The following is a 24,523-nucleotide window of genomic DNA, read 5'->3' on the forward strand; positions in this document are numbered from 1 at the left end:
TTAAAATTAAGACACTTAATTTATCGCTAGTGGTGTATCATTAAGATGTAGTATCACCACAATCTGTCTCATGAGGTCTCGTGTGTTGAGTTTGCAAATTAACACTCTTGCCAATTTCACCTTTCGCGCAAGAAACTCGGAAAAAGTGCGACAGAGTAGTTCGAATATTTCCGCCTGTGTTAACCAGAGAGAGAGATTAATTCGAGTGTGTTGAAATTCTTGAAATTTTGAACTAGATTATCTAATAATAATTTCCATAAGTTAAGCTCACAGCCCGCATTGTTGTTTTATTTTGAACCCCTTTGCTCGAATTTCTCTCTCTTTACTCTTGACACTTTTAACACCCGCCATGATTTCGCTTTACGACAATTTGCCACATATAAAATTTATTGCAACTCCGTGTGCCAATGTCTGGCCTGGAAAAATCGATGGGTGGCGGGCAAAAAGCTGGGAAAAGCGGGGAAATTGAAAGTGTTAACGTGCGATATCGACGGGCGAGTGTGTTACTTTGAGAAATTCCCTTTGCAGAGCACGAGCAAAAAGGCCCCGAAGAACAAAAGAGCGAGAGCAAAAAACTGCTTAACATTTTGCAGGAGAAATGAAATTGTGAGTGCATGAAATGTGGCGTCGGCAGTGAATCAGTTGCGCGCGGAGAACAATCCAGGAGAATTAAGCAAGAAAACTCATACTTGAGCGCGGCAAAAAAGCCTGATACATAATTTATTGAGCTCGGGGAGCTGCAGCCGCAGATCTAATGGACTAGCAGTCCGGCGCAGTGGCGTGCACTTGAATCCACCGTCGAGCGAGACGTGCAATCGGCGTGCGCGCGCCGCTCGCGAGTGACTATGGGCATTGTGCGCCAGGAGTGCGATGCTGAAGACGCATTCGAGGTGCACACGTAAGAACAAAACTCCCGTTTTAGTAACCTTGACGTTTATAATTGCAAATCGCGGAGTGTAATTGCGGTTGTTGCTGTCATTGATCTACAAAGACACAATAAATATTTTCTCGAGTGTCGCGCGAAAGAAAGGAGAGTTTAATTTTAAATCGCGCTTGATTGATCGGCTGCAGAGTGATCGATTCGGATCTCAAGGTGCATTTCACATCGCCGAGAGTCGGGATTGGGCGTGAGATTGCCCACTTTGGTGGACAAGGAAGAATTCCTCTGACTGACGCTGCCTCTGGCCAGATGACAGTCACACAGTGAGTGCAAGAAAGACGGGAGAAGAGCAAAGTGACAGTGGAATTTCGCAATGGCCGTGTCTTGTCCGGAAATGATGTACGGAGCTTACTATCCATACTTGTACGGACGCGCTGGACCGAGCAGATCCTTCTACCAGTACGACAGGGTGAGTTGAGCTGGACTTTCAGATGTTTCTATGGACATTTCTACCACAAGCACATTGAATACCGATTACAGCAATTCTAATCAAAATTCCGGTTCAGAGAGTCCTGAAAAAGAAACGCTCGAAGTTTGAAAAGTTCCGGTTTCTAAAGTTTAACGAATTACATAAAAGAATTTTTAATCATTATGCCAAAAAACAAGCAAAATTCATAAAAAAGCAATCTAATCATACACATGTAAGAAAAAATTTTATCGATAAGAAATTTTCATTATTGCATGTACAAATTTTCAGATAAAGGATAAAAGTAAAAATAGAACATTTCAGTAGTCTGAAGTCAATTTGGTTTTAATAAAAAAAACACTTGACTAAAAAATATCTAAAGCACGTGAATCAGACATTTGTGTTGTATAAATTTCACGACATTTTAATTATTGTTTTATGGCACTCGTAAAAGTCGAAGCTTTTAACTTAACACATAATAGTTATTAAAACTGGCAAAACACTCTTCAATTTTGACTGCAATTAGTTGAAGGAATTCTGAAAATGGTTGTATCTGAATAATTTAATATATTTAAAATTAGTTCTTAGCGACATTTTCCCGAATTATACAGTTTCAGAACAATGGCCGTGAGTCTGCACTTAATTACCCCTTCTGCGCGTTCCTCGTCAGTTTTCCGGGAATCTCGCCTGCATTTCCGATGAGCATTTCGGCAAATTCAGTGCGGAAACTATGGCAATCATTCCGGGCAAAAGTTGCAAATTTCCATCCCCATCGGCAGAGCCACCCTTTTGCTATTGGGGAAGTATTCGTTGAATTGCAATTATGGCTCACTTCATAATCCACATATGGAGATGAATTGTAGATCATCTTCGATGGTGTATTACACATATTCAATTAGTGAGTTATTTCAATGGGGAATTCGTGGCATTTAATTAGAGATTTCGAAATGCATTTAATTGCCCATATAAATTTCCCTATAACTCAAATTGTATCAATTCAATATATATATATTTCTGCAATTTCACTGTATTTTCTCTTGAGTCTGAGAGGCGGAATTTTTGGGCTTGAAAGTTCCCCGAAGTCAATTGTTTGCCAATTAATTGATTGTTTGAGGTGTTTTTGCATTGCTCGAGAGGATCAGTTCAAGAGCGCGATTCGGTGGAATTTTTAGCGGATGAACTTTCATCTCGAAAGGGATTTTCTGTGATGTTTGTATGACGGGAAAAATGTGGAAAATGCTTCTGTTAATATCAATGAGAGTGATAAAAATTGATTACGCTCGCAATTTCACAGTGGAATGCAAAACACTCTGGTGAGATATTCTAGTAATCCGTCAAATTGAGCCGCGCTCATCGAGAATTTTCCTTCAGAGGCGCAACATATCCATTTTTTCATTTATTTTTATTGCACTGTCGATGCCATAGAGAAATTCCACCGCTGGAGAGACGCGCATCGAGTGCAGAAAATGCGATGCGAATTAATCAATTAAATTTTCAATATATGAAATTCAATTATATCATTTTCCCCTAAAATGGCTTAATAGCCGATGCTTTATGGCGCACCATGAAAACTGTCACATTATGTAATTAATTTATATCAATAATCCATAAATGAGATCATGAGTGCACTTGAGCAATTGGAAAAATACACACACATCGCTAATGTTGGGTGGAAACGCGAGATGATATCCGTCGAGACGAGCAGTGGCAGTGGTATAATTGGCATCAGATGACGATTGTGAGGAATAAATTAATAAATTTTCTCCCCTTTTGGTCAGCATCAATCACCTCATTGATTAATCAGTAAATTGCAATGCATAATATTACCGTCAAATCACGGAAAGGAAGCTCTATTATCAGTATTTATGATAATGTCTCGCGGAGAGAGTAAATTAGCGTTGCATGATTGCTCAGAGCGCGTTCATCCCTGAGCTTACAGTCGATAAATGCGTGAAAAGTGCGTGTGATTGTTGAAGAAAAAACTTGCCTTTATATCTTGTCTTGCTAAGGCATATATAACTATATACTTAACATTCATATCAGTTCTTTGATTTGAAAACTTCGCGATATTCAAGGATGCCATCAAACTTCACAGATAGTGCATAAAAGTCAGCGATTCTCTTCCGCGATCTTTCCAATATAACCATCCACATATCAGTGAGTTAATGAAAAATTAGTTGTAATAGAGCTATAAAATATTTCACTGACATTAATGCTTGTTTATTGTATTCTGTTCGTCAAGTTTTTTACATGCTCTCCTCATGGCAGCTTTCGTGTTTCTCCGCAAATGCACTTTGCATATAAACTTGGTGAGGTTGCATTTCAAATACGTGTATTTCATGGACTCTCTTTTAAGCCTTTTCACGGCGCGATTTACACTGTTGCATTGTTGGGAAAAATTTATATTGAGTAATTGATTTCATGTTCTTAACACTCTTTTCGGTGTATTGTTGTGAATTAAAAGAAGCCAGCATTTCTTCTTAAGTACACACGCTCAACTTTTTCCGCATATCGTCCATCAACACAGAAAACTATATAATAATTCCCGCGCCGTCGCTCCCAACATAAAAATCACGGAGATTGATTTCAAGCCACACATCGTGATTCATTTCGAATGGAAATTCAAGATGCGAATTCGGTGTGCTTAATGACGCTCGTTAATGATCGTGATTGAGTGTTGATCGTGGTCATTATGGTGAAAAAATCATAAAAATGAAAATGAGCTGTGATTTAATGGATTTATTGACAGCCCGAGACATCGAATTGAGTGAATGAGGCCAAAACCTCATGTCAACTGGGAGTCATTTTTGTCTCTGAATATGATGAATGGGCACTAGTCGCGAATATTAGTGCACCGGCTCGATTCCATTGCAAAAATGACATTGACACTGACTAAAATTGCTGAAGTCTTAATTTGAATCCCTAACGGATGCAGCATACTGTGCCTTGCTGAGAGGACGCGCCGAGAGTGGCTCTGTGTGTCTGCCGGCTATAAAGATTAAAACGATTGGCTTCTGTATTTAGTATCCAAAATAAAAGTACTCGCTTCACATGATTTTGTTCTTTAACACACGAAATTCAGATAAGCTTCTTTTATTGCCGCCCATCATTTGCTCGTACAGGCATTTTTACCATCGTGTTTCTACCTCCGCCTGTGCCTCCGTGCGCGTCCGCGGACAGAAGAAAGAAGATCAGCCGAGGCTCTCTAATGCCTCTCCTCGGGTGAGGAGAGAGATGGATGCTGATTGAGCAACATCATCGATTGGTAACGAAACAATCGATCAGAACAGCGAATCCGTGTCCGAATTGAAATGACTTTCGAATTGGCGCGAAAGATGAAAGCGCGCGCGGCTCGTGAGAGGCAGGGGAGTCCCAGAGGGAATACCTTTCTCATGGCTGACACTCCGGGCTGGTGGAGAAGGAAAAGCGATCTCCGCGCGGCCATGGAGATTCGCTCGCGATGATGGCTTATCTTCGGAGCGGCCTCAATCAAAAGCATTCCAATTGTCTTAACGCCCAATTACTACACTCACACAGTCCATGGCTTCCCGCTCCATGCGTAAGAAACTCGCGCATCTTGCACTGTGTGTCCTCACGAGGACTCCGCCGTGCGCCCAGGCGGAGGGAAAGAGAGATGAGAGGAAGAGAACACGCCGACAAAAGTGCATACATTGTATGGGACGCCCTGCGCCCCGCCGCGCCCCTGGATCAATTAAACTAATTAGAGCCGTGAACATTTCTCAGACGCACTCACGGCAAACTCACGTTGCGGAAGACTTCGCATTGTGTCTCCGCTGGCACTGAACATTTTCATTGTGAATTGTGCACCGCGATGTTTCTCCCCCAATTGGACGCTCTCAAAGTGCTCCGCGCCAATTGTGCCATTCCCCAACTTCTTCAGTCGCCACTTTCTCTCGTGCGTCGGCGGCATTGGCGCTTCGGGGGATCCTAGAGATGTAATCTGCGGTTCTTCCTGGCCAACAGAAACGCATTTAGCTCGCCGTTCTTACATTGCCTCAACCATCAGAAGGTTTCCATAGCAATTAGACTGTTTATAATGTCGAACAACCAGTAAAACTTTAAATGAGAAGCGCTTCTGAACCCTCAAGATTCCCGATCTAGAAAGACTTTCAATGCTAGATAAGAGCGAAGATCAAAATCACGTGGAAACATCGGAAAGCTCTAACATCTATATCAACACAAAGCGGATTGATAGTGTTTTTTTATACAATTTTTTATTGAAAATCTTCTAAACGTCTTTAGCAATATTATCAGTAAACCATCGCAGTTTTCCCATAATAATCAAAATAATTCTGTTCCTCAATTAAGAACTCTAATGAAATTCAACTTTAGTCAACCTTAAGCGAATCTGTATCGATTTCTTACGCAATTTATGCACTGAGAGCAAAAGTTTTTCCTCTCATTACCTGCATAATCACTCGAGAGACGTCTCTTTATTGATGATTTCTTGCTCTGGTGATCGAACTCGTGTCGCTTCGAGCCTCCCTGGATCGCCGGGACAGCTCATGCTGTTCCCACATGAGATTCCCGGCCAGCGCGCCTCTTTTTGCCCCTGCACGATGGCCACAAACGCGCGATGAGGAACGATGTGTAATATCCAGCAGATGATTTTGCTCGCTGCGGCTTAATAAATAATTTATCGAATTCGTGTGCAGCCACAGCAAACAAGTTGTTATCTCAAGCGACAAGTGCGTACCCATTATTTGTGTGTCATCGACAATATCACGAGTGGATTATGAATTGAATGGGATAATGAAGTTGAAATCGATGGCTCGTTACGTGTGTGCATATGCGAAGCGTCTTTGAGCTCATTCGGCATCTTGAGATTGGGACTCGAGTTTCGAGATGCGCCTAATGAATTGGCACAAGAGGCGCCGAATTTCGCTCACTTCGCCACTAACAGGGTGACACGCAAACGCACTCAGCACTTGCGAGAATCTCAAGCGCAATTTCCACCCTTGAAGAGGAAATTCTTTCGCCACACACACAAGATACACTGGAGACTGGAGCGCCTCTCATCGACTGTAGAATTTACCGACGGCAAACTCTATAACGAAACTTCACGTATTCCTCTCAATACACAATGTAATTGATCATTTCCTCCATGCAAAAAATGTTTATTTCAATTATCTCTCCAGTTTCACACCAATCACACAACATATATTTCCCAAGTATCAAGCAATATTCAACAACAGAACCTTTCGCTATCTTTAATCGATAATTAAAATGATAAACACGAGAGCGATCGTGATAAATATCTCAGCCCAACATGGCGAAGTGCGGGAAGATTCATAATCTCTGACGATGTGGTGGCGAAGAAGTTGCAATCGATGGGAAAAAGTTGATGCATCTCGGCAATTTAAAGCGTGTAAATTTTTATTGTGCACCTCCGCCATATAATTGGACTGTAAGCAGAGTCGATATAAATCTCCTCTCGGCAGGATTTCCCACTTCGAGGAGTGTCTTTGCCGCGGCCTCGTAAAATTAAAGAGCGTCTCTCTCCATCGCACTTCTCTAAAATTAGATTCGACATTTTGGTGTAAATGCGAGAGCTCTCGAGAACGAATTGCTACCCACTTTAATTTATTGACATTATTTTTGTTCACATCTCCACGGCTTTGTCTGGCCGGAGGGTGTCCTGTGAGGGGGAAAATCGATAAATTCTCACCAGAGCCTTCCCCTCTCTTGCAGTTCAATCAGGACCTGTACTCCTCATCGGGCGTCCCACTCGCACCGTCGAGCGCTTCGGGGAGTTCACACTCGCCGTGCAGCCCCATCCTGCCGCCCTCCATCGCCGCCCCCGCGGCCGCGGTGTCCTCGGCCCAGTCAGTAGCCTCCGCGGCCGTGCCCACGATCCCTCTGGGCGCCATCCAGCGACATGTCACCAAAGAGGAAGACCTCAGCGCCACGAGGAGCGACACGGAAGGTAGGTTTTACACAAAACTCCTGCATACTAGAGATACTAAACCATCTTCAACCATCTCTCAAAGCATGAGTCTTCACATTGAAGATCGCATTCAAATTTATACAGAAAAAACCGACGTGAGCAGTTCATGTGTTAAGTATCTCACATCGACGTGATTCCCTAATTGGGCACTGAAAATCGTGGGATTCTCGCGTCATTGGCTGGCAGAGAGAAGTCCCAATGTCTTTCATGAATGAGGCGCACCCGATTTATCTATGTATCACACACCTGAAAAGGTGGACAGGTGGTTTTCTCTTGTCCGCCGTGTCACTTTTGATACAATTATTAATTTTTGTCGTGGCAAATTTGCCCCACAAGGTGCAATGCGGCCTCATTTGCGGTGTTTGCCGCCTTTTTCCTCAAAAATGTAACCATCTCGCGCCCAATCGTAAATTACGGGCAGAGAGAAGGCAATTAAGGCACAATGTCTACATTTTTGCATGTCGTTATTTGTGACACGAGCACTTCATATTCCTTTCAGTGTCCGACCACATTCATGTGATGTGTTCATTTGTAAATTAAACGATTCTTGCTTCTCTCTGCGACGTGAAATCACACCGAAAAATCTCAGAAATAACACAAATATTTGCCTTTATTAATTGACGTGCGATTATTGCGCACCTCCTATCTCACTCGGACACACGCAATTCCGTCAGGAGGTGTCCTCAAGTCATTCGGGAATTTATCAACTGTGCGCTAGCTTCGGGGATGCAGAGATGGCCCAAAGTCGCACGAGAGACGCGCAGACAATTAACATAAATTTGTACGGCGTTATTAGTCAGTGTGGCTTGAGAGTCAATCAATTATTCGTCTTTAGTGGCTCGTAAAAGCCATAAAAAATCCATTTAGAATGAATACAGAATGAAGTGAGCGAGGGAGGCGAGAATCTCGCTCTATCTCACGCGGATTCCTGGCTAATTTCTCACCAATTTCTGTGTGTCCATGCCAAGAATCACACGACAAATCCTTCAGCGAAATTGACATTAATTTTTGGTTACAATGCGAACACTCTTGCTTTCTAATTGGACTGACCTAGGAAATAGATAATGACGATGTTTCGTATCAGGTGCACTCATAAATATTGTGGTTTAGCAATCACAATGGTGCGCTTAGCCAAGAGTCGATGAGAGAAGAAGAGAAGACGATGCTCAATGTTTCTGAATCTCCTTGCAGGTCCTCTGCCGGGCGCTCACAACGACAGTTCCTGCTCCTCGGGCCCCGAGTCGCCCCACGTGGCCGCGGCGGACCCCACGAGCGACGGACAACCCGCCCGGGCGCAGTACGTCTCGGCAACGTGTGTCGTCTTCACGCACTACAGTGGCGACGCCGCCACTGTGGTTGACGAGCACTTTTCCCGCGCACTCAACTTTAGCAATAAGGAAAGCAAAGGTAAGTCCTCAGACCCTTCGGGAATGCTTTATGACCGCCGCGAGATTATAAATTCCACCTGGGGCGCGCATAAATCAATTTGCTGGGCGTCCAAAACTTTCGATCGTATGACTTCTTTCACCGCATGTCTTCTCATTCGATATTTTGACATCTTTATTGCCCTGCGACTCCTCGACACTCCCCTTGGAGGTCGGTGTAAGATGCATTTTAAGTGCGTCAACGACCCCTAATCAAGATTTATGACTCACCCGATTTCTCTGATTCGGTGCTGTGGCAAAGGGTGCCTTTTGATTTGGGCGATGATAAGGGAAGAGAAGCGCATCTAGTGGAGAAAACATAATAATTAATTTTTGTGACTCTGCTTTTACCTCCAAATTGGATCTCCGAGGAATATCAATTGAATTATTATGCGTTTTGTGTTGGTGGTCTCTTACTGGGACCCTTGAAAAAGGACTTTTCAGCGTAACTCAACACTAAACCTGTCGGGATATCATAAATTTCCGTCATTTCTGGTTGAATCGCGAGCTAAAAAAGAGCACCACAATCAGATGCATCTTGCGAAGATCTCAGGATTCAATCGGAGATTTAATCGATGGTTCTCGCGTATTCAGAGTCTGGACAAAAGTTTGGCACTATTAATTAATTACACGTGAAGGGGAGACAACAGAAAGGTCGCGTCGGAACCAATAACGGTAGACAATTTCTTGAAAATGATACAACCTTGTTAACCGTTTCCATTCGGTGATTTACTATATGCACAGAAGAGAACCCGCAACATTACAAGAAGTCGCCGACAAAAGGCAAACAAATACATTAACTGCGAGATGCTTTTTTCTGGTGTGTCACACACTGCCTGATAAAGTGGCGGAGCGCGCGGGGAAGCTGGCGATCGAATGGGGAAACAATAAAAATTCACGATGGTTTGAAAAAAGCGGGCGCAAAAAAGACGAAATCCCGAACATAATGGAACAAAACGATACATGGGAAGGTGTGTGAGAAAAAGCTGGGAAATTCGCATCGGGAGGAACGCAACAGCATCTTTTGTCTTATTTGTCTGGTCATCCCATGGCAAAATGAATTTCTTCGAAGGTGTCTCTCGATGGGGACACAATTTGACGATCAAATCTTCCTCCTCGAATGCTCGCTGAGACTCTCATTGTCCGTCTCTCGCGAATTTGCCCGCGCGATGAGATTCTGACGCGATACGGCGACTCAATGCGAGAATAAAGAGTGTGTAAAAATCCACCTTATCACTGCTATCGGATCAGTCTTTTGCAGAGAGGAGCGACTGGGATTGCTGGGGACGCAGAACATGGAATCGACATAAGCAAATTTCGCTACTTCGCGCGTCTCACCGTTCTTGGCCGTGTTCTTGACCATCTGCGAATCTTCCTTCTCTCAGGTGCATCATAAATTGTGGGACTTACATGGACAATAAAAACACAGGCACTTCTTTGAAAGTGTCTCAGGCCCTTTGATGACTAAATTTAGCCCTTTTATTGCTTATCTTGTCCTTCGCGTGGCGAAGAAAAGGGTTTTAAGGCTTGTCTTATGAAAAATTCGATGGTTTTACTAAAAGGCAATTAGATAAATTTGGACATTCCTTGCCTCCCTTTATTCTCACTCATGCGAATGCTTTTTGTGTGAAGGGTATTGAGAGAAATAATGGGTTTCCTCGTCTATTAGTCCCAAAAGACTACAAATATTTAGTGATGATCGCCATTCAAATTAAATATCTCTGAATGCCTTGAGTAACTTTCAATTAAATCGGTCTAAGAAGTTCTAAATTTTGAGAGTTTGAAAATTTCCTGATTCCTCCATTCGTCATATAACCGTGCCAAAAGTCTCACATACAGACGACCAAAATGTACATTTTCCCCTACGATGTTTACAAAATGTGTCCCCACCATGATTTAGAGGTAACAAAAGTCTCTTATTGAATTTTCATACACGATTTGTGGCATTTTCGTGTGTCGCTCCAGAACGCTAAATATTCCTTTCTGGTGTTTTCACATAATTTCGTCTGCACTGCGAGCCTCTTGGCCCGAAATACTAGTGACACTTTCCTGAGGCCATGCCAGAATTTGTATATCGAAATCCAATCTCTCCCCATAAATCTCATCGCTAAGCAGGGAGTTTGAACAATGAAATCCACCACAGAATTATTGTGAGCATTAATTCATGATTCCTCGAGTGACTCGAATGTGTTCGCTAATTGCTCTCCTTGTGGCATCCATCATCCTCTTTAAGAGTCTGTCACACTCGCCCTTCGTCCTCAACTTGCGCGCGTGTGTGTGTTTTCAGGAGAGCGACAGAGTCAACTTGTCTCTCATTTCCCGCAAGTCTCATGTGCAAATTATAAAGTCATATCTTTAATTAAAATACTAATTTCATAATAAATCATCGGGTGTGATGTTAATTTATGGGATAGGCAGTGCGTTTGCAGAACTCCGCACTGGATCTCTTAATCTCTCGGCGACAGATACACTGTGTTATATTCAAATTTCAGCGTAAATGTCACACATTTCTTATTACTAACCGCGCACACACAGTGTATCGAACCTCATTTTAGGATTGTGGAACATTCTGAGAAATATCTATAAATTTCACAGAATTCAACATCAAAAGCATTTCCAAGAACGCTTCCACTCTCCCAACAATGAGCAAAATGCCTATTTCACAGCAATGCTCTCCGCGATGCTAATTAACCTGGCAATCGGATGGTTGTGTAAAAAATGACTGAACCTTCAAGCATTAAATTGATGCTTCGCGCAAGATCGCGGTGCGCTGAATCCGCTCTGGTTTTCGTCTAAGCGCATCTGAATTACAATTGAAAAATTTCATAAATTCCACGAATATTTCCATGATCGCGGCAAACAAATAGCGAGTTGATTCTAATGTGTTGTAAAACAGCGAGTGAAAATAGATAATTATTGAGCATGAAACGCGGTGCTTTTATCGTCTGTGCCCAGGCATTATCTGTCTGTTTCGCATGACACAACAAATCAGCACGGAAAATTGCAAGTGAAGCTAATTTATGAGCGAGCTGCTTTTTTTCTGTGTAATTCCTGCCGCTTGAGAGCCATTTTGAACACCTATCGAGACACCGTGTGTCCTGTCCAATTAGACGGACCGCGAAAGCCCAGTGGAGGCGCCCGGTGGTGGTGAGACACCTGCGCGAATGGTTCAGCGAGTATGAAATAAATTAGTATGGAATCTTAAGATTTCCCATAAAAATTCAATCGATGCATGCATGAGATTGACTCGAGATTGTCACGCCCGGATCGTTACCGTCATCCTCTCGCGGCATCAAATCACGTTTTTAACCCCGCGACAGCGAGTGAAAGAGAGAAAGAGCCTCAATTGAGGCAGTTTTTTCAGCTCCTTCTGCTTCACAGCGGCATGCCTGGTCGTGGCAGTGCAATCAAAAACGCGCGAAATGCTAAATATTCGTCAACAGAGAGGCATTGCTGAAATCCCTCCTGTTGGCCAACTCATTTTATGAATGAGCTAGCACTATTTTAATAATGCGTGCAAAATATTTTAAATGGTTTACAAATCTTTTCATCATTATTTTCGAGTGTGATCGCAAATGTAACAAATTGTGTGGTTTTTGTTCACTTAAATCCATCACTATATTGCAGTCCAAATGCAAAACGGCAACTTTTCACATCATTTATCACCGCCACGACTGCACACTTTCGGTGGATTAAGCAACTTTCAACTCCTAAGTCATCTCGCCTTTACCAACAAGGACGATGATGTATCACAATAGTCGCTGAAAGAGACACTGAATGCTACGCATTCCGCACAAGAGGCTTCTTTTTAGCAACTCTGCGTTACTCTTTTGTTCTACAGACGAAATTTATAACAAATGCGTGCCTCTTTGTCAGCCAACAGTGAACATCTCTAATCGCTAAATTAGACAGACACTCACTGTCTCTCGATCAAAGGAGAAGCGGAAATTAGATAGGCGAATCAGTGCACACTTATCATCTTATAACCTATACAGAATTGTGTATGAAATTCTTAAATTTCTGCACAGCCCTCGCATCGGGACTCTATAAAAATCTCCGTGATCGAAACAACACACAGTGAAGAGCGAGTGAGCATTTATCTGTTATTGTAAAAAACACAAGCATGGAGCGACTTGGAGGCAAAGAGAGAAAGAAAGAAAGGAATTCAGAAATTCCATTCCTCACAGTATTCACTTCGGGGAGTCCCTGCGGGCAATGTGGAGCAAAATGCTCCTCTTCTCTCTGTTGATGATGTTAGAGAGTTGGCCCCAGGTCAAGAATTTCGCTACCGCTGCAGCTTTTGCGCTGCACCAGCAAAGCTGCATCACAAGCCATTTTATAATTCAATTTCACAGGCGATATTTTAGTGTTAAATACGCCATGCGAGCGAAATTTACACTTTTTCGCATGGCACGAGTTTATTGGAAATTTTCAGTCAGACATCTTTCAATGCGCCAGAGATTGTTGACAATCTGGCCGCATGAAAATCTCTGGGTTGGAAGAGAAACATCGAAGTGCAACTTGTGCTGCAGTTTGGATGAAATTTTCATTCGGGAAAATTCTAATGAGCACATCTCATTAAGTGGCTGGTTGACAGAGACTTGATGCATTGGCGTGTAAAAGAGAGTGACAAGAGTGTTAGAGCGAGCACGCAGACTATTTTGCATATCGTTGCGATTTGTGATGCTCACGAGAATAATTAATGATGACTTTAATGCTTGCTTATACCTTCAGTTAAATCACTAAAACAGCCATAAATTAATCTTCATCCTTTCCCAAACAGATTCACTCGACATTTCTATTATCTTCATAGCTTAAATGGTGCTTTTTTGTGGAAATGCTGTGCGTATCAAAGGAAAAGTATCAGGCAAATTTGTATCACTGTAAATAAACTCTCTGGCGATTGCGACTTTGACTCATTCTGAAAGCGATGTGTGTCTGTGAAGGAACAATTTCAAGAATGGAATTCAATGTCTCTTTTCTCTTTTGTAGCTTCTGAAATCCATAAATTAATTTTTTGTCCCCGAACCTCCTTCTTTCGCGCATCTTCCCGAATGAATTCCTTCACTCTATCGCGCCCTCCGCCCCATCATCGCTGGGCCCATCTTCACAGCCACGCCACAACACGTTCAACACACATTTTTATGATGGATGGCGACAGTTATGATGGCAAAACACTCGACGAATCGTTAGTTAAAACTCAATGGAAATTAACATTAAATTAAAAATCACTTTCCGGCCGGGGATAAATGAATATGCTTCAGAGGTGGGAAAAGCGGGGAAGAGAGAAGGCGGCCCAGAATTAACCCCAAAAAAGCGAAATGCAACCAATTAAATGGAAATTAACTCTTCAAGCATTTTCTTCCTTCCATCCACTCCATCTCCAGAATGTGTGGCAACATGCAAGAAAAATTCAATGAGTTTATTTCCACCGGCGTGACTTTGTGCTTTTTCCCAAGAAAAATTCCTCACAGACGAGTTAATTTTGGACACAATTTTCCTAACGCCACAGCCCTTCTTCTCCCCATCGCACACACACACACACAAATTCCTCTGGGAAAAATCAGCGCAAAACATTTAATTTACTACTGACGGAAAATCTCCCGGCACACAATTTTCCGCCTTCGAGGAAAAAGTTTTTTAATTAAGCAATTCTCATTGAAAGAAGCTGTGTTGCGCGCGGTGCAAAAATTTATGGTTTACTGATTGTCAATATAAATGCAAATTCATTGAAAGCGCACCCCGCAGAGTGTCTCCCCGTCGACAATTAGCGCGCTTTTCCCACCATTTTTCACCCTCGCGAAGAAGACTAAATTTGTATTCAAAGCCAGAGTCTTGTGAGAAAGCTCCCAAGCGTGTCTCAATTGTCGCAATGGTGATTCAACCCCAAAATGACTTTTTCACCCAAAGAATTCCAACCTTTGCCAAGGAACAATTACAGAAATCAATGGGTTCTTTATGGTTTCGCTGAGCAGACGGGGAGAAGTGCTTTTTTCCGCTAGAATGTTCACCCATTGTTGGAGTATAATTAATTGTTTCAAGAGAGGGATCTTCAGATAAAAGCTCAAAATGAAGAGGAATTTAATCGCGCCCTGAGAACAAATGACAGCGCGGTAATCACGCTTTATTGTTCTTTATGAACTGCAATTTGGCAAAATTCTAATTTTTTACCAATTTAGGAGTTATTGGCAATTTTTTTTGAGGGTGTAGGATTTGGTCTTCATACATGCTGTGAAGTGATCTAACAAGAAAAGGTCTTTAAAGTTCAATATTATACGTAAGAAACGGAATTCAATGTGTTTTTCGTGAGTCTAGTATCATTTTTATGTTCAAATCTCTCCCATTTTGCCACTCTTGGGCACAATCACTGCTAGAGACGAAAATTTCAGAGCGGAATTTAATAAATCTCGAGGCGAATGAACGAAAATTTGCTGTATGAAAAGCTCTTTGGTGTGAGTTTGCAAATTCTCAGGCCCGCAATTTGGCGTATTGAGAGACAATTGAGGGAAGGCAGGAGAATTCCGTGGGCTTTTGATCTCCCATCGCGAAAACATGTGCTCCGCCACTGAGTATGAATATAAATTTATAGTGTGTCTCATTTTTTGGATGGCACAGCACAGCAAAAAGACCGTATATTGTGACATTTTTTGCACTGTCTCGTGAAGTTGAGTTTTTGAGTCGCGGAAGAGACACTGAATTTATTGCTCAGTCGATGTTAATTGTTTCTTATGGGATTAAATATGTCTCGAAACACTTTGGGCTTTTCTCGCACAGTTTGTTACACTTTTTTCGGGCATTGCCGCGCTGAGTAAAATGAGACAGAGACGAGTGAGAGAGAGCAAGAGGAATTAATGAAGCAAAACGTGATTTCTGGTGATTTATTTCAGTGGTTTTTCTTGGCCACCAGGCGCCTCCACAGGCTTAGAAGATGAATTTTGCATGTTTATCGATAAATTAATCTCACTGAACACATTGATACAAAATATTTCAATTTAATCGCCTGTGAAAGAGACTCATGGGAGGCAAGAGAAGTCATGGGAGAGCTGAAAAAAGGCCCACGATGGGATATTGGGGAAAAAGGGGCAACGCGTATTATGGGAAAATATGCGAGAACAAGAATTGTTTGATGTTTCTCCCCGGAGAGTCGCAGTCCCAGAGCGATCTAATCGATTTTTTATCGGCACCGGGTGAATTATAAATTCGTCTTACGACACATTCGCAGAACACTACCGAATCGCAGTGGTAAAAAGAGCATTCCGATTGACCGGGTGATGGCGGGCCGTGGAAGAACTTTGGCGAGAGTGAGCGAGATCGCGTCGGATGCCAATGGAATTGTGGCAAAAATATCGATGAAGAGAGCAGTTTACAAAGTGGCCCAGGACCACTCTCCAATATCAAAAGGGCCGATGGGGATGTGCAATGGGAAGAAAAAGTGGGATTCTTCTTCATCTGGTTCGTGATTCTCTCTCCGTGGAATATTTCTCTAAATTCCCGCCTTTTGCTACTTCTTTTATCATCCCCATGGACGCAATTTATGATGCAGTCACATTTATCCTTTCGCCTGTCGCTCAACTCGCACAATTGCCGGTGAAAACAGATGGGAAAAATGCTTAATTACAGCCAATAATCGGTGGTAATTTTGTTTCACAGACGGATCCAGTCCGATGTCGGCGAGAAATTTTCCAGCATCCTTCTGGAATAGCAACTACGTACCTCCGACTCCGGCGCCCACACATCCTCAAGTGAGTAGCCCTTCCATCCAACATGATACCATCTAGTATTGTGGTCAGCAAGCCGAGATGTTCATTTTATAATCTATTGAGAGCGCGAGAAAACCTGAATTGATTGACCTAAAACGTGAATTCCTTTCGTTATGACGGATAATTTATTGATTTTAATTACTGTTTTTTTGATTGACTGCAAATCACATCAATTATGATTTCTTACCTTGTGCCGAGAGCTGAATTTGAGGTGAAAGATACGTTAATGAAATTATTTGCACAACATTTATCGATTTGTGATTCAAGACACTTTGTCGACAAGTTTGCAAATGTTCTATTTCAGTCATACTTTTATGCGAATGAAGAAGTCTTTGTTGAGCAATAGCAATCTCACACTTTTTCGAGTGAGAGATTAATTAACGTCTCAAAATGTTAACCTTTACATCAATTTCTTGATTGCTCAAGGAAGAAGTGTTTAATTTATGACTCACAAAAATTGATGCTGTGGGAAATTTTCAGCTCCTATAAAATTTATATTGCGCTTGAGAGCCACTGTGAAAATGCATTCGCTTATTGGAGTTTAGCTCGCGGTGCGGCAAAAGGTGTTTTCTCATACTCATTGTCAGGCACTCCTTCGTGTGTGCTTTTTCTGCCACACAACTGTCAATGACCAAGAGCAGTCAGTGCGAAGAGATTGATACATTTTCACGGAGTTGTGAATTGAAATTCCTCCAGCTCTTGGAGCCTTGAGTTGTGTGATTGACTATAGCAAATTGAGGCGATGAGCTCACGCCGATGCAATTCTCTCTCTCTCTCTCGCCAGGTTCCGGATCTGTACTCAGCGGACGGGAGCTACTCAACGGATCCCTGGGTTCCTCACCACTACGGTTCCTACGCGGCTCACGCGCACGCTCACGCGGCTCACGCTTACCACCATCACCACAACATGGCGCAGTACGGGAGTCTGCTGCGGCTGCCGCAGCAGTACGGCCACGGATCGAGGTGAGACGTCTTGGGAGTCTGTCCACACTGACTCTGAAGGACTTTTCGGCGCACTCTGCAATATGCGCCCGTAGTAAATGGTCTCAATTGCTCGATTACAGGTTGCATCATGATCAGCAGACGGCACACGCCCTCGAGAGCGCCGCGGCGTACTCCAGCTACCCCACAATGGCCGGTGAGTATCATTATTCAATATCTTGCCAAGCCTTGATATGATATTACCTCCTCAACATCTCAAAAATGCACTATTCCTGGCTAAAAAGCGGTGTTTTTTTTTATTTATCCATCTAAAACACCCATGACATCGGAATATGTTGATAGAAATATTCATTTTCTTCTATTTGATATTAAAACAGCCATTTGAAAAATAAGTAAAGTAATTGGACATATCGTATTGGTCACATATGATCCAAATGTAGCAAATTACACTTGAAATGTACCTTATCAAGCTGAAATACATTCCAAATTGTTTCGTTTTCAACCGCGTAAACTAAAATTTGAGGTTTTTCCTCCCTGAAAATGCTCCGACCGTTTTGATCTGCCGATTGAGCGGCAAAAAGTGTCTGGTCACAAATTGCTTAGAATCTACATTCCGGACATTTTCGCTGCGATTTAGCGTCTTTGTTTGGCCGCCAAATTGCAGCATGGACGCGAGGATTCATCATTTCACGACCTTCTCTTTCCCGCCACTTTGGCATGTCGCGAGAGCCGTCGGATTTGTCTGGCCATCTCTCTTGGCCCCCGAAGGAGACACCTTGTCACAACCCCCGGATCGCGAGACAACAGAAGCCAACCGGCACGTCACCAGGCGCATTGTAAATGACCAATGATTATGACAGATAGTCATCTTTGTCAAAATGAGCCGCTCGGAATGTTAATACAAAATGCATGCGCTTTTAATTGTGCACCTCTTCCCGCCGCGACTCAGGATGGCATTCCTCTGGTGCCATTCAAGAAAACCTACCCAGCATTTAGCCACAACAATCCTCCTCTCTCTGTCGCCCCAATGCTCAATGTGAGGACGTTGGTAAAAAATATCAATGAAACTCCACCCCCCAATTATGGAGGTTGCCTTAAGTGGCGCGAGTGGTTCTAGAAAGGCCACTCTAGCTCTAATTGTGCGGCCAGAGGGAAAAACGCCACTGGGTTTGAGGTAAAAATTCTCGCTGGAACTATAATTAGGTCGACAAAACGTGAAATGATAATTAATTGTATGAAATCCACCATTGTCAGGCAAAAGGATGATTCTCTGAATGCGATCGAGAAGAATTGTTTTCACGAGAAATATTGATTCGCGCGCTGAATAAGGGGAAATGTACGAAGGAGTTTTCCTTTTCCAGTGTGTGACTCTCAAGCGGGGTCTTTAAGAGTGAGGAATATTCCAGTGAAGGATTGCGCGCGGAAAAATGATCCATCTCCAAAGGAAAGGACAGAGTCTAAAATGCTCTATAACAACTTTTTTGTGCAAGTCTATAAATTGCATTCCAGCATTCTTCTCTCTATGGCATTTTTCTTTTTACTCACCATCTCGAATGTGTCTGCATTCGCATAAAACTTTGCAACTTTTTGCTGACCGTCTTTGGGATGTGTTTGTGCTTGTTTTCCATTTTAATTTCATACCAATTTTCTTGGCCGCTGCTCACACTATCAATCGGTGCCGCAATGTGATTGTTGCACTCCATAGAAATTAGGCGGTGGCAAATTATCTTTTCAGTACAGATATTTTCATCTCTGCGAGGAACAAAGACACGAGAAAATTGAGGGAGTGTCGATGAAATGGAAAACATTTTGAGCATTTCACTAATTTTCAGCACAATAAACATTCGGGAATTCTCGTGAGATTTGATATTTTTGACTTGGAAATTTTAATTAAATTTCCAAATGCCATAAAACCCGCGCTCTCCAGATGTGACTGGCGAAGAAAAATCCCGCACTCAACGGAATTTTCTTCCAACATTCAAAATTCTTCACCGCACAGGAAAACCACAGAGTGGAATAATTAAACATTTTCCCATTTCACAAGCCAGCTTTGTCGGCATTTGAGCAAAAGAAAAAGGATAATTCTCACTGAATCAAATACATACTGCAATGCCATAACTTGAAAGACAGTCGTATTTCAATTTATTAAATATACGATTATATACAAAAGGCTAAAATATCTCTCAAGATGTAAACATATTTCAACCCAAACCTCAAGATCCACCCTCATTTAATTCACTGACTCCATCCAAGAAATTCCAGACCCAGAGAAGCATGTCCAAATTGAATCTCTTGCAAGTCCATCACTGAGTTTTCCCTCCCTCGAAGTCAAAACTCGAGGATTGCCACCCACTTTGGGGCGCCCGGGAAAAATTGCCTCACCCCCAGAAGCTCGCCATGTTCCGGTGCTTCGGAGGAATGATTAAATGTGCAGAAATGTTTAATATTATTTTAAAATTGCACCGGAGCTTTTAATTAAATTTCTGGTGAGAAATTCAGCCGTCGAGTGGTGGAAATTGGTTCCCTTGGCACTGTTGTTTGGTCAAAATGAAGTGTTTTGTGTATTTGCTGAATTTTGGGCTGGAAATCCTTCATTGTGGACTGTGGAAATTCCTCATCGATCCAATGCGCACGGCTAGGGTTGGTCGAAATGCTTTTTCTCCGAGTGAATGGGTGGAAAACCATTGAGGAATTTTTAGTTGTGATTCCCCAGCACAGAGAACACCCAATATATATTGGATATTGATTGAAGTGCGGAGAGCTTCGTTAGAGTGACCTAAAAACTTATTTTTGTGTCATGCTCACCTTCCTCAAAAACTCCCTGGCAAAACCCAAAGTCCATCGAGAGAGCATTTAATTCTTTCTGGTGTTGAGAATGGAGAAATTCTGAGCGCGAGAGAACACATAAAATTGTAAATTGCACCCATAAAATGTGAGAGAACAATTAATTAGGAGTCGCCTTAAATGTCTATCGGCATCGCCATCGAGTTTCGCGCAATTTAATCGCCTGCCTTTCCCTCTTGGCCATTTGCATGCGCAAGAATCCAACGTCTGATCGCCGAAGCCACTCAATTGCACCATCGCGCGCGATTGCAATCGATGGGGAGTCTTGGGGCTCTGCCGCGTTGCTCCAAGAGGCGGTCCTTAGCTCACCGTCGGCATCTTGCATTGGTCGCTCTCGAGATGATATGCTCTTTCCTTATTATTTTTTCGCAGCTTCCACTTTAATATCATTTTCGCACAATTTTTCACCTCTCTCTCGCTCTCTCGTCCACTCGCTGCTCTGTCGGCATCTCTGTTCTGTTCATTCCTTCGGGCATCACCAGAGGCATTTTTCTCTGCGCATCCGCCGAAATTTCCCAGAGACATCAATTTCCTCGCCCGCAGAAGGCAAAAAGATGAGCTTTCCCAAGACTTTTGCACTGAAATCTCTTCCTTTGGCATTCCCTGTCGTTTAGTCAAAAACTTGACAGGTTGAAGCTCTTTTAATACTCAATTCTTCTCTCTATAATTGAATTGTTATTGTAATTGTTGCAAGTCACTGAAAGACTATACAGATTTTTATCTAAGATTCCTCAAAAGAATCTATCGGAGTATTGAGTTTCTGCATTTATCTTTGGTCTCTCCGAAATGGTAGTTCTGTAATGTATCGTAACGAAAAGTAGATAAATACACAAATCCTGCTCACTTTACTACAACTTGGAGTTCTATAGTCTACTTGAAATACGATGAGCTTAAGGATAATTATACTTTAAAAGCAAATCAAAGTAATCTTACTGAAGTGTTTATTATTTGCTCACCATTGTTTCTCAAAAACGTCTAGTTCGTGTTTCCTTTTTTAAATTAGAGGTAAACCATTGAATTAAAGGATGATAACCGCTTCCCTGTTGATTATTTTAAATGAAAATATGCACAAGCGGGGACTATTTTCGGTAACCTTCTCTTTTCTTTTTTGAATAAAGTTTTATATGTTGCAAACTCGAATATATACAAAGCCCGTAGTGTTTCCTATTAAAGCTGTGTTCCTCCATTTTCGAGGGTCATTCCGCTGGCGAAGACCCTCCAAGTCCAATCCGGCGTCCGTTGCCTCGACTCTCGTCGAGGGTGTTTTGCGCCATTGCTGATGGGGTGGTGATGAATGAAATGTCTGCTCAAATGCACGACAGCCGAGGGGCTGCTCCTGGAGGGCGGCGAATGTCTCTGCTCCCCTCGAGCAGGGAAATTTATGGCTCTCCGGCTGCCAGAAAGCACGAGGGTGAGCCATGGCGCAGGGGCTGCGTTCATGAAAGGTGAGGGTGGCAAAATGAATTCTGTCCTCCCGATGCGCGTCTCTTGTGCTCAATGCAAATTTTCCACCCTCCGCGTGTGTTTGTTTGATGTAATATGCGGTCGTGGTGACAATATCCACATCCGTTCGCCTTCGAAACTCCAGCGCGTGTTTCAAATCTCTCCCTTAACTTCCCAACAACATCACAAGGTGTATTTATGAGGTCTGCAAGCGCTCGCCCCATCACACTTTCCCCATATATGTATGAATGCCGCACACACAAGCGGGGGAGAATTGAAGTTTAGCGGCTTTTCCGACTGGGAAATAGGAAGATTGATTACATGTATGATATTTGCTCTTGTCTTTGCAGGCCTCGAGGCTCAAGTTCAAGAGTCATCAAAGGATCTCTACTGGTTCTAAAGCCGTAAGAATATAGCAAAAAGTCAGTTGGTGCCGCAGTATTAGCTTAACGAACAATCTCTAAGAAGGATAAAATTGTGAAAGAAAAGAAACACACAAAGTTTATTCTAGTGAAACAACAAAAGCAAGTGTGTAAGAGATAGGAGTATATAAAATGTGGTACAAAAACTCAATAAAATATTAGGATAAAAATCGTGATAGTAAGTTATAATGGGGAAATTGCCCAGAATTGTGTAAGAGCGCGCAAATTTGAGTCAGTGTTCGTTGTGGAGTCGTATTTTGATTTCTTTCCTCGCATGAACATCTCTGAGTGTGTTTAGCATGATAACAGAGAGGAGAATATAGGTTTCATCGACAACGAAAGGTTTCAAGAAATGGCATCCCTTGTCGCGTGCAAAAATGTCAGCCGTCAAAACCACCCACACACAGCTTTTCCGACAGCCTCCCATTCGCCAAGGCATGCATACAGAATGAGTAAGACAACATTTGCATAGAAGATTCGCATGTGAAAATGAACGGCGGACAGACAGAAATCTTGCAGCAAAACGATTTAACAATTAACTCCTCCCGTGATAGATCAGAACCGATGGAAAAACGAGATAAAGAGTATTAATTACATAAATGTTACATTAATTGTGTAAATTATGGAAATTTGCAAAAGCGCAACAATGCTCAGATAGATGGAAAATCGCGCACAACTCCAGGAAAATTCAACTCATGCGAAGAAAAGTGAGCACAAAACATGAGAGATTGATGCCAATTGGCGGCAAAAGGAAAAGAGAAGAGAGTCCAGCGGGAGAGTGCAGAAAAACTATCAGACAATAAATGTAATTGCTGTTTGGCGCTGAAGAAAAACAAGCCTATGCACACGAATTATTTAAGAAAGGTTTTTCTTCCCATCGAGTGCGGCTTCCAACCGCTATAAATTGCAAGTTGCCATGTTTAATTATCTTAATTACACACGACTATTATTGTTGAATTTAATAATCGCTCCTTTTTTCACAGTTCGCGCCACATTTTCTTCCCAATATTATGTGTTATTCTTTATATTTTTGTGCAATTTATTGTTATTAAACACTTGCTTTTCTTCGCGCATATGCAAACACACGCCACTCTTCTTTGCGATGAGCATGGAAAAACAGGAGGGAAACTTGAAGACGCGCTTCCACGAAATTGAGCATTATTAAAATAATTAGTTCGTTCTTCAGGCCTTATTTGCATGGGTATTTTTCTTGCAGCAAATGAAAGCTTGACATGTACTCATTGCTGGCAGTATAAAAAAACAGAATTGTGTGCTCGTAATCATGATATTTCTGATAGACTGTGCAAAAACAGTCCCCGAAATTTATTGTGCGAAAAGGTGCTGTAATTTGGAAACGGAGTGGAAAATATGGACACACAGAGAATGGCAATATTGAAATGTAACTTTTTCTGCATGACCGAACATGGAGCCGTAGACAGGGTGAATTGAGAGGCCCTCGAGAGTTAATGATAATGGAAAATCAGTAATTGTTTTGATGAAAAGAGCCACACAGATGAAAAGAGAGAAATATTGCATGCTAGTTTGCTGAATTTCATCTATTTGACCAAAATAACATCATTTGTTGTCCATTAGAGCAAAAATTCCCAATATTAATTGCAATTGTTGGGTGGATGTTTTTCCATTGAAAGCTCTCCCAAAAGCTACAATATACCACATAATTATAGGTTCATCAATTCATTCAATGTTGACCATATAACAGAAAATGCAACGAACACAAAATCAAGTGAGAAAATGTTTTCTTTTCCATCGTAAAATGGCAAGATAAATAAAAATCATTATATGTACCAATACAATAATTCAATTGCAGACCACATAACATTGCGAAAAAGTCTGTCTATAGGAGAGGAAAAGAAATTAGGCATAATAATATAGAGAGTAATTCCTGTAAATATTTAGAGGTATTTGAGAAATCGACAATGTTTTGTTAGTTCTTTGTAATTGAGCTGAACATAAGAAATTTTAATGTACATTGAGGAGGGGAAAAAAGTGTCTCAGTAAGTGGAAAAAAACCGAGGTAAAAATCCATCGAAGAATTTTGTTCTTGCATGAGAAGTTGTAAAAAGAATTATTAGACCATAACATGATCGAAATTGTGCAATTTTCATGCAGAAAACACACTCCCAGAAAGAGGGTTTTTTGCAAAGAGAAGGAAAAAAAACCAGTTAAAGTCAAACAATCATTATACAATTTCTAGATGTAGTCCGCTGGCAATGATCTGTACACTCTCCTGTAGGAAACTTTTAAGTGACAAAGAGTGAATCCATCACATCAAGTGACAAAATTTTTGGTGTAAATAATTTATCTGATAATCCAAATAACAATAGATATTGAGGCAGATGAATAAAGAAAATTG

At 41.9% G+C, this 24,523-nt stretch overlaps 1 protein-coding gene across 1 annotated transcript; it reads left to right on the forward strand.

Moving 5' to 3' along the window:
- The first annotated feature begins 948 nt into the window (after positions 1-948).
- Positions 949-24,523, forward strand: LOC132259441 (protein vestigial). Its single transcript, XM_059757080.1, has 7 exons — positions 949-1,349; positions 7,059-7,293; positions 8,506-8,721; positions 16,389-16,480; positions 17,283-17,461; positions 17,563-17,636; positions 22,078-24,523. Exons 1-7 carry the CDS (start codon positions 1,254-1,256, stop codon positions 22,125-22,127), a joined length of 942 nt encoding a protein of 313 aa, XP_059613063.1. The 5' UTR covers positions 949-1,253; the 3' UTR covers positions 22,128-24,523.

This window comes from Phlebotomus argentipes, unplaced genomic scaffold (assembly GCF_947086385.1).
Source record: "Phlebotomus argentipes unplaced genomic scaffold, Phlebotomus argentipes genome assembly scaffold_18, whole genome shotgun sequence".
Lineage (NCBI taxonomy): Eukaryota > Metazoa > Arthropoda > Insecta > Diptera > Psychodidae > Phlebotomus > Phlebotomus argentipes.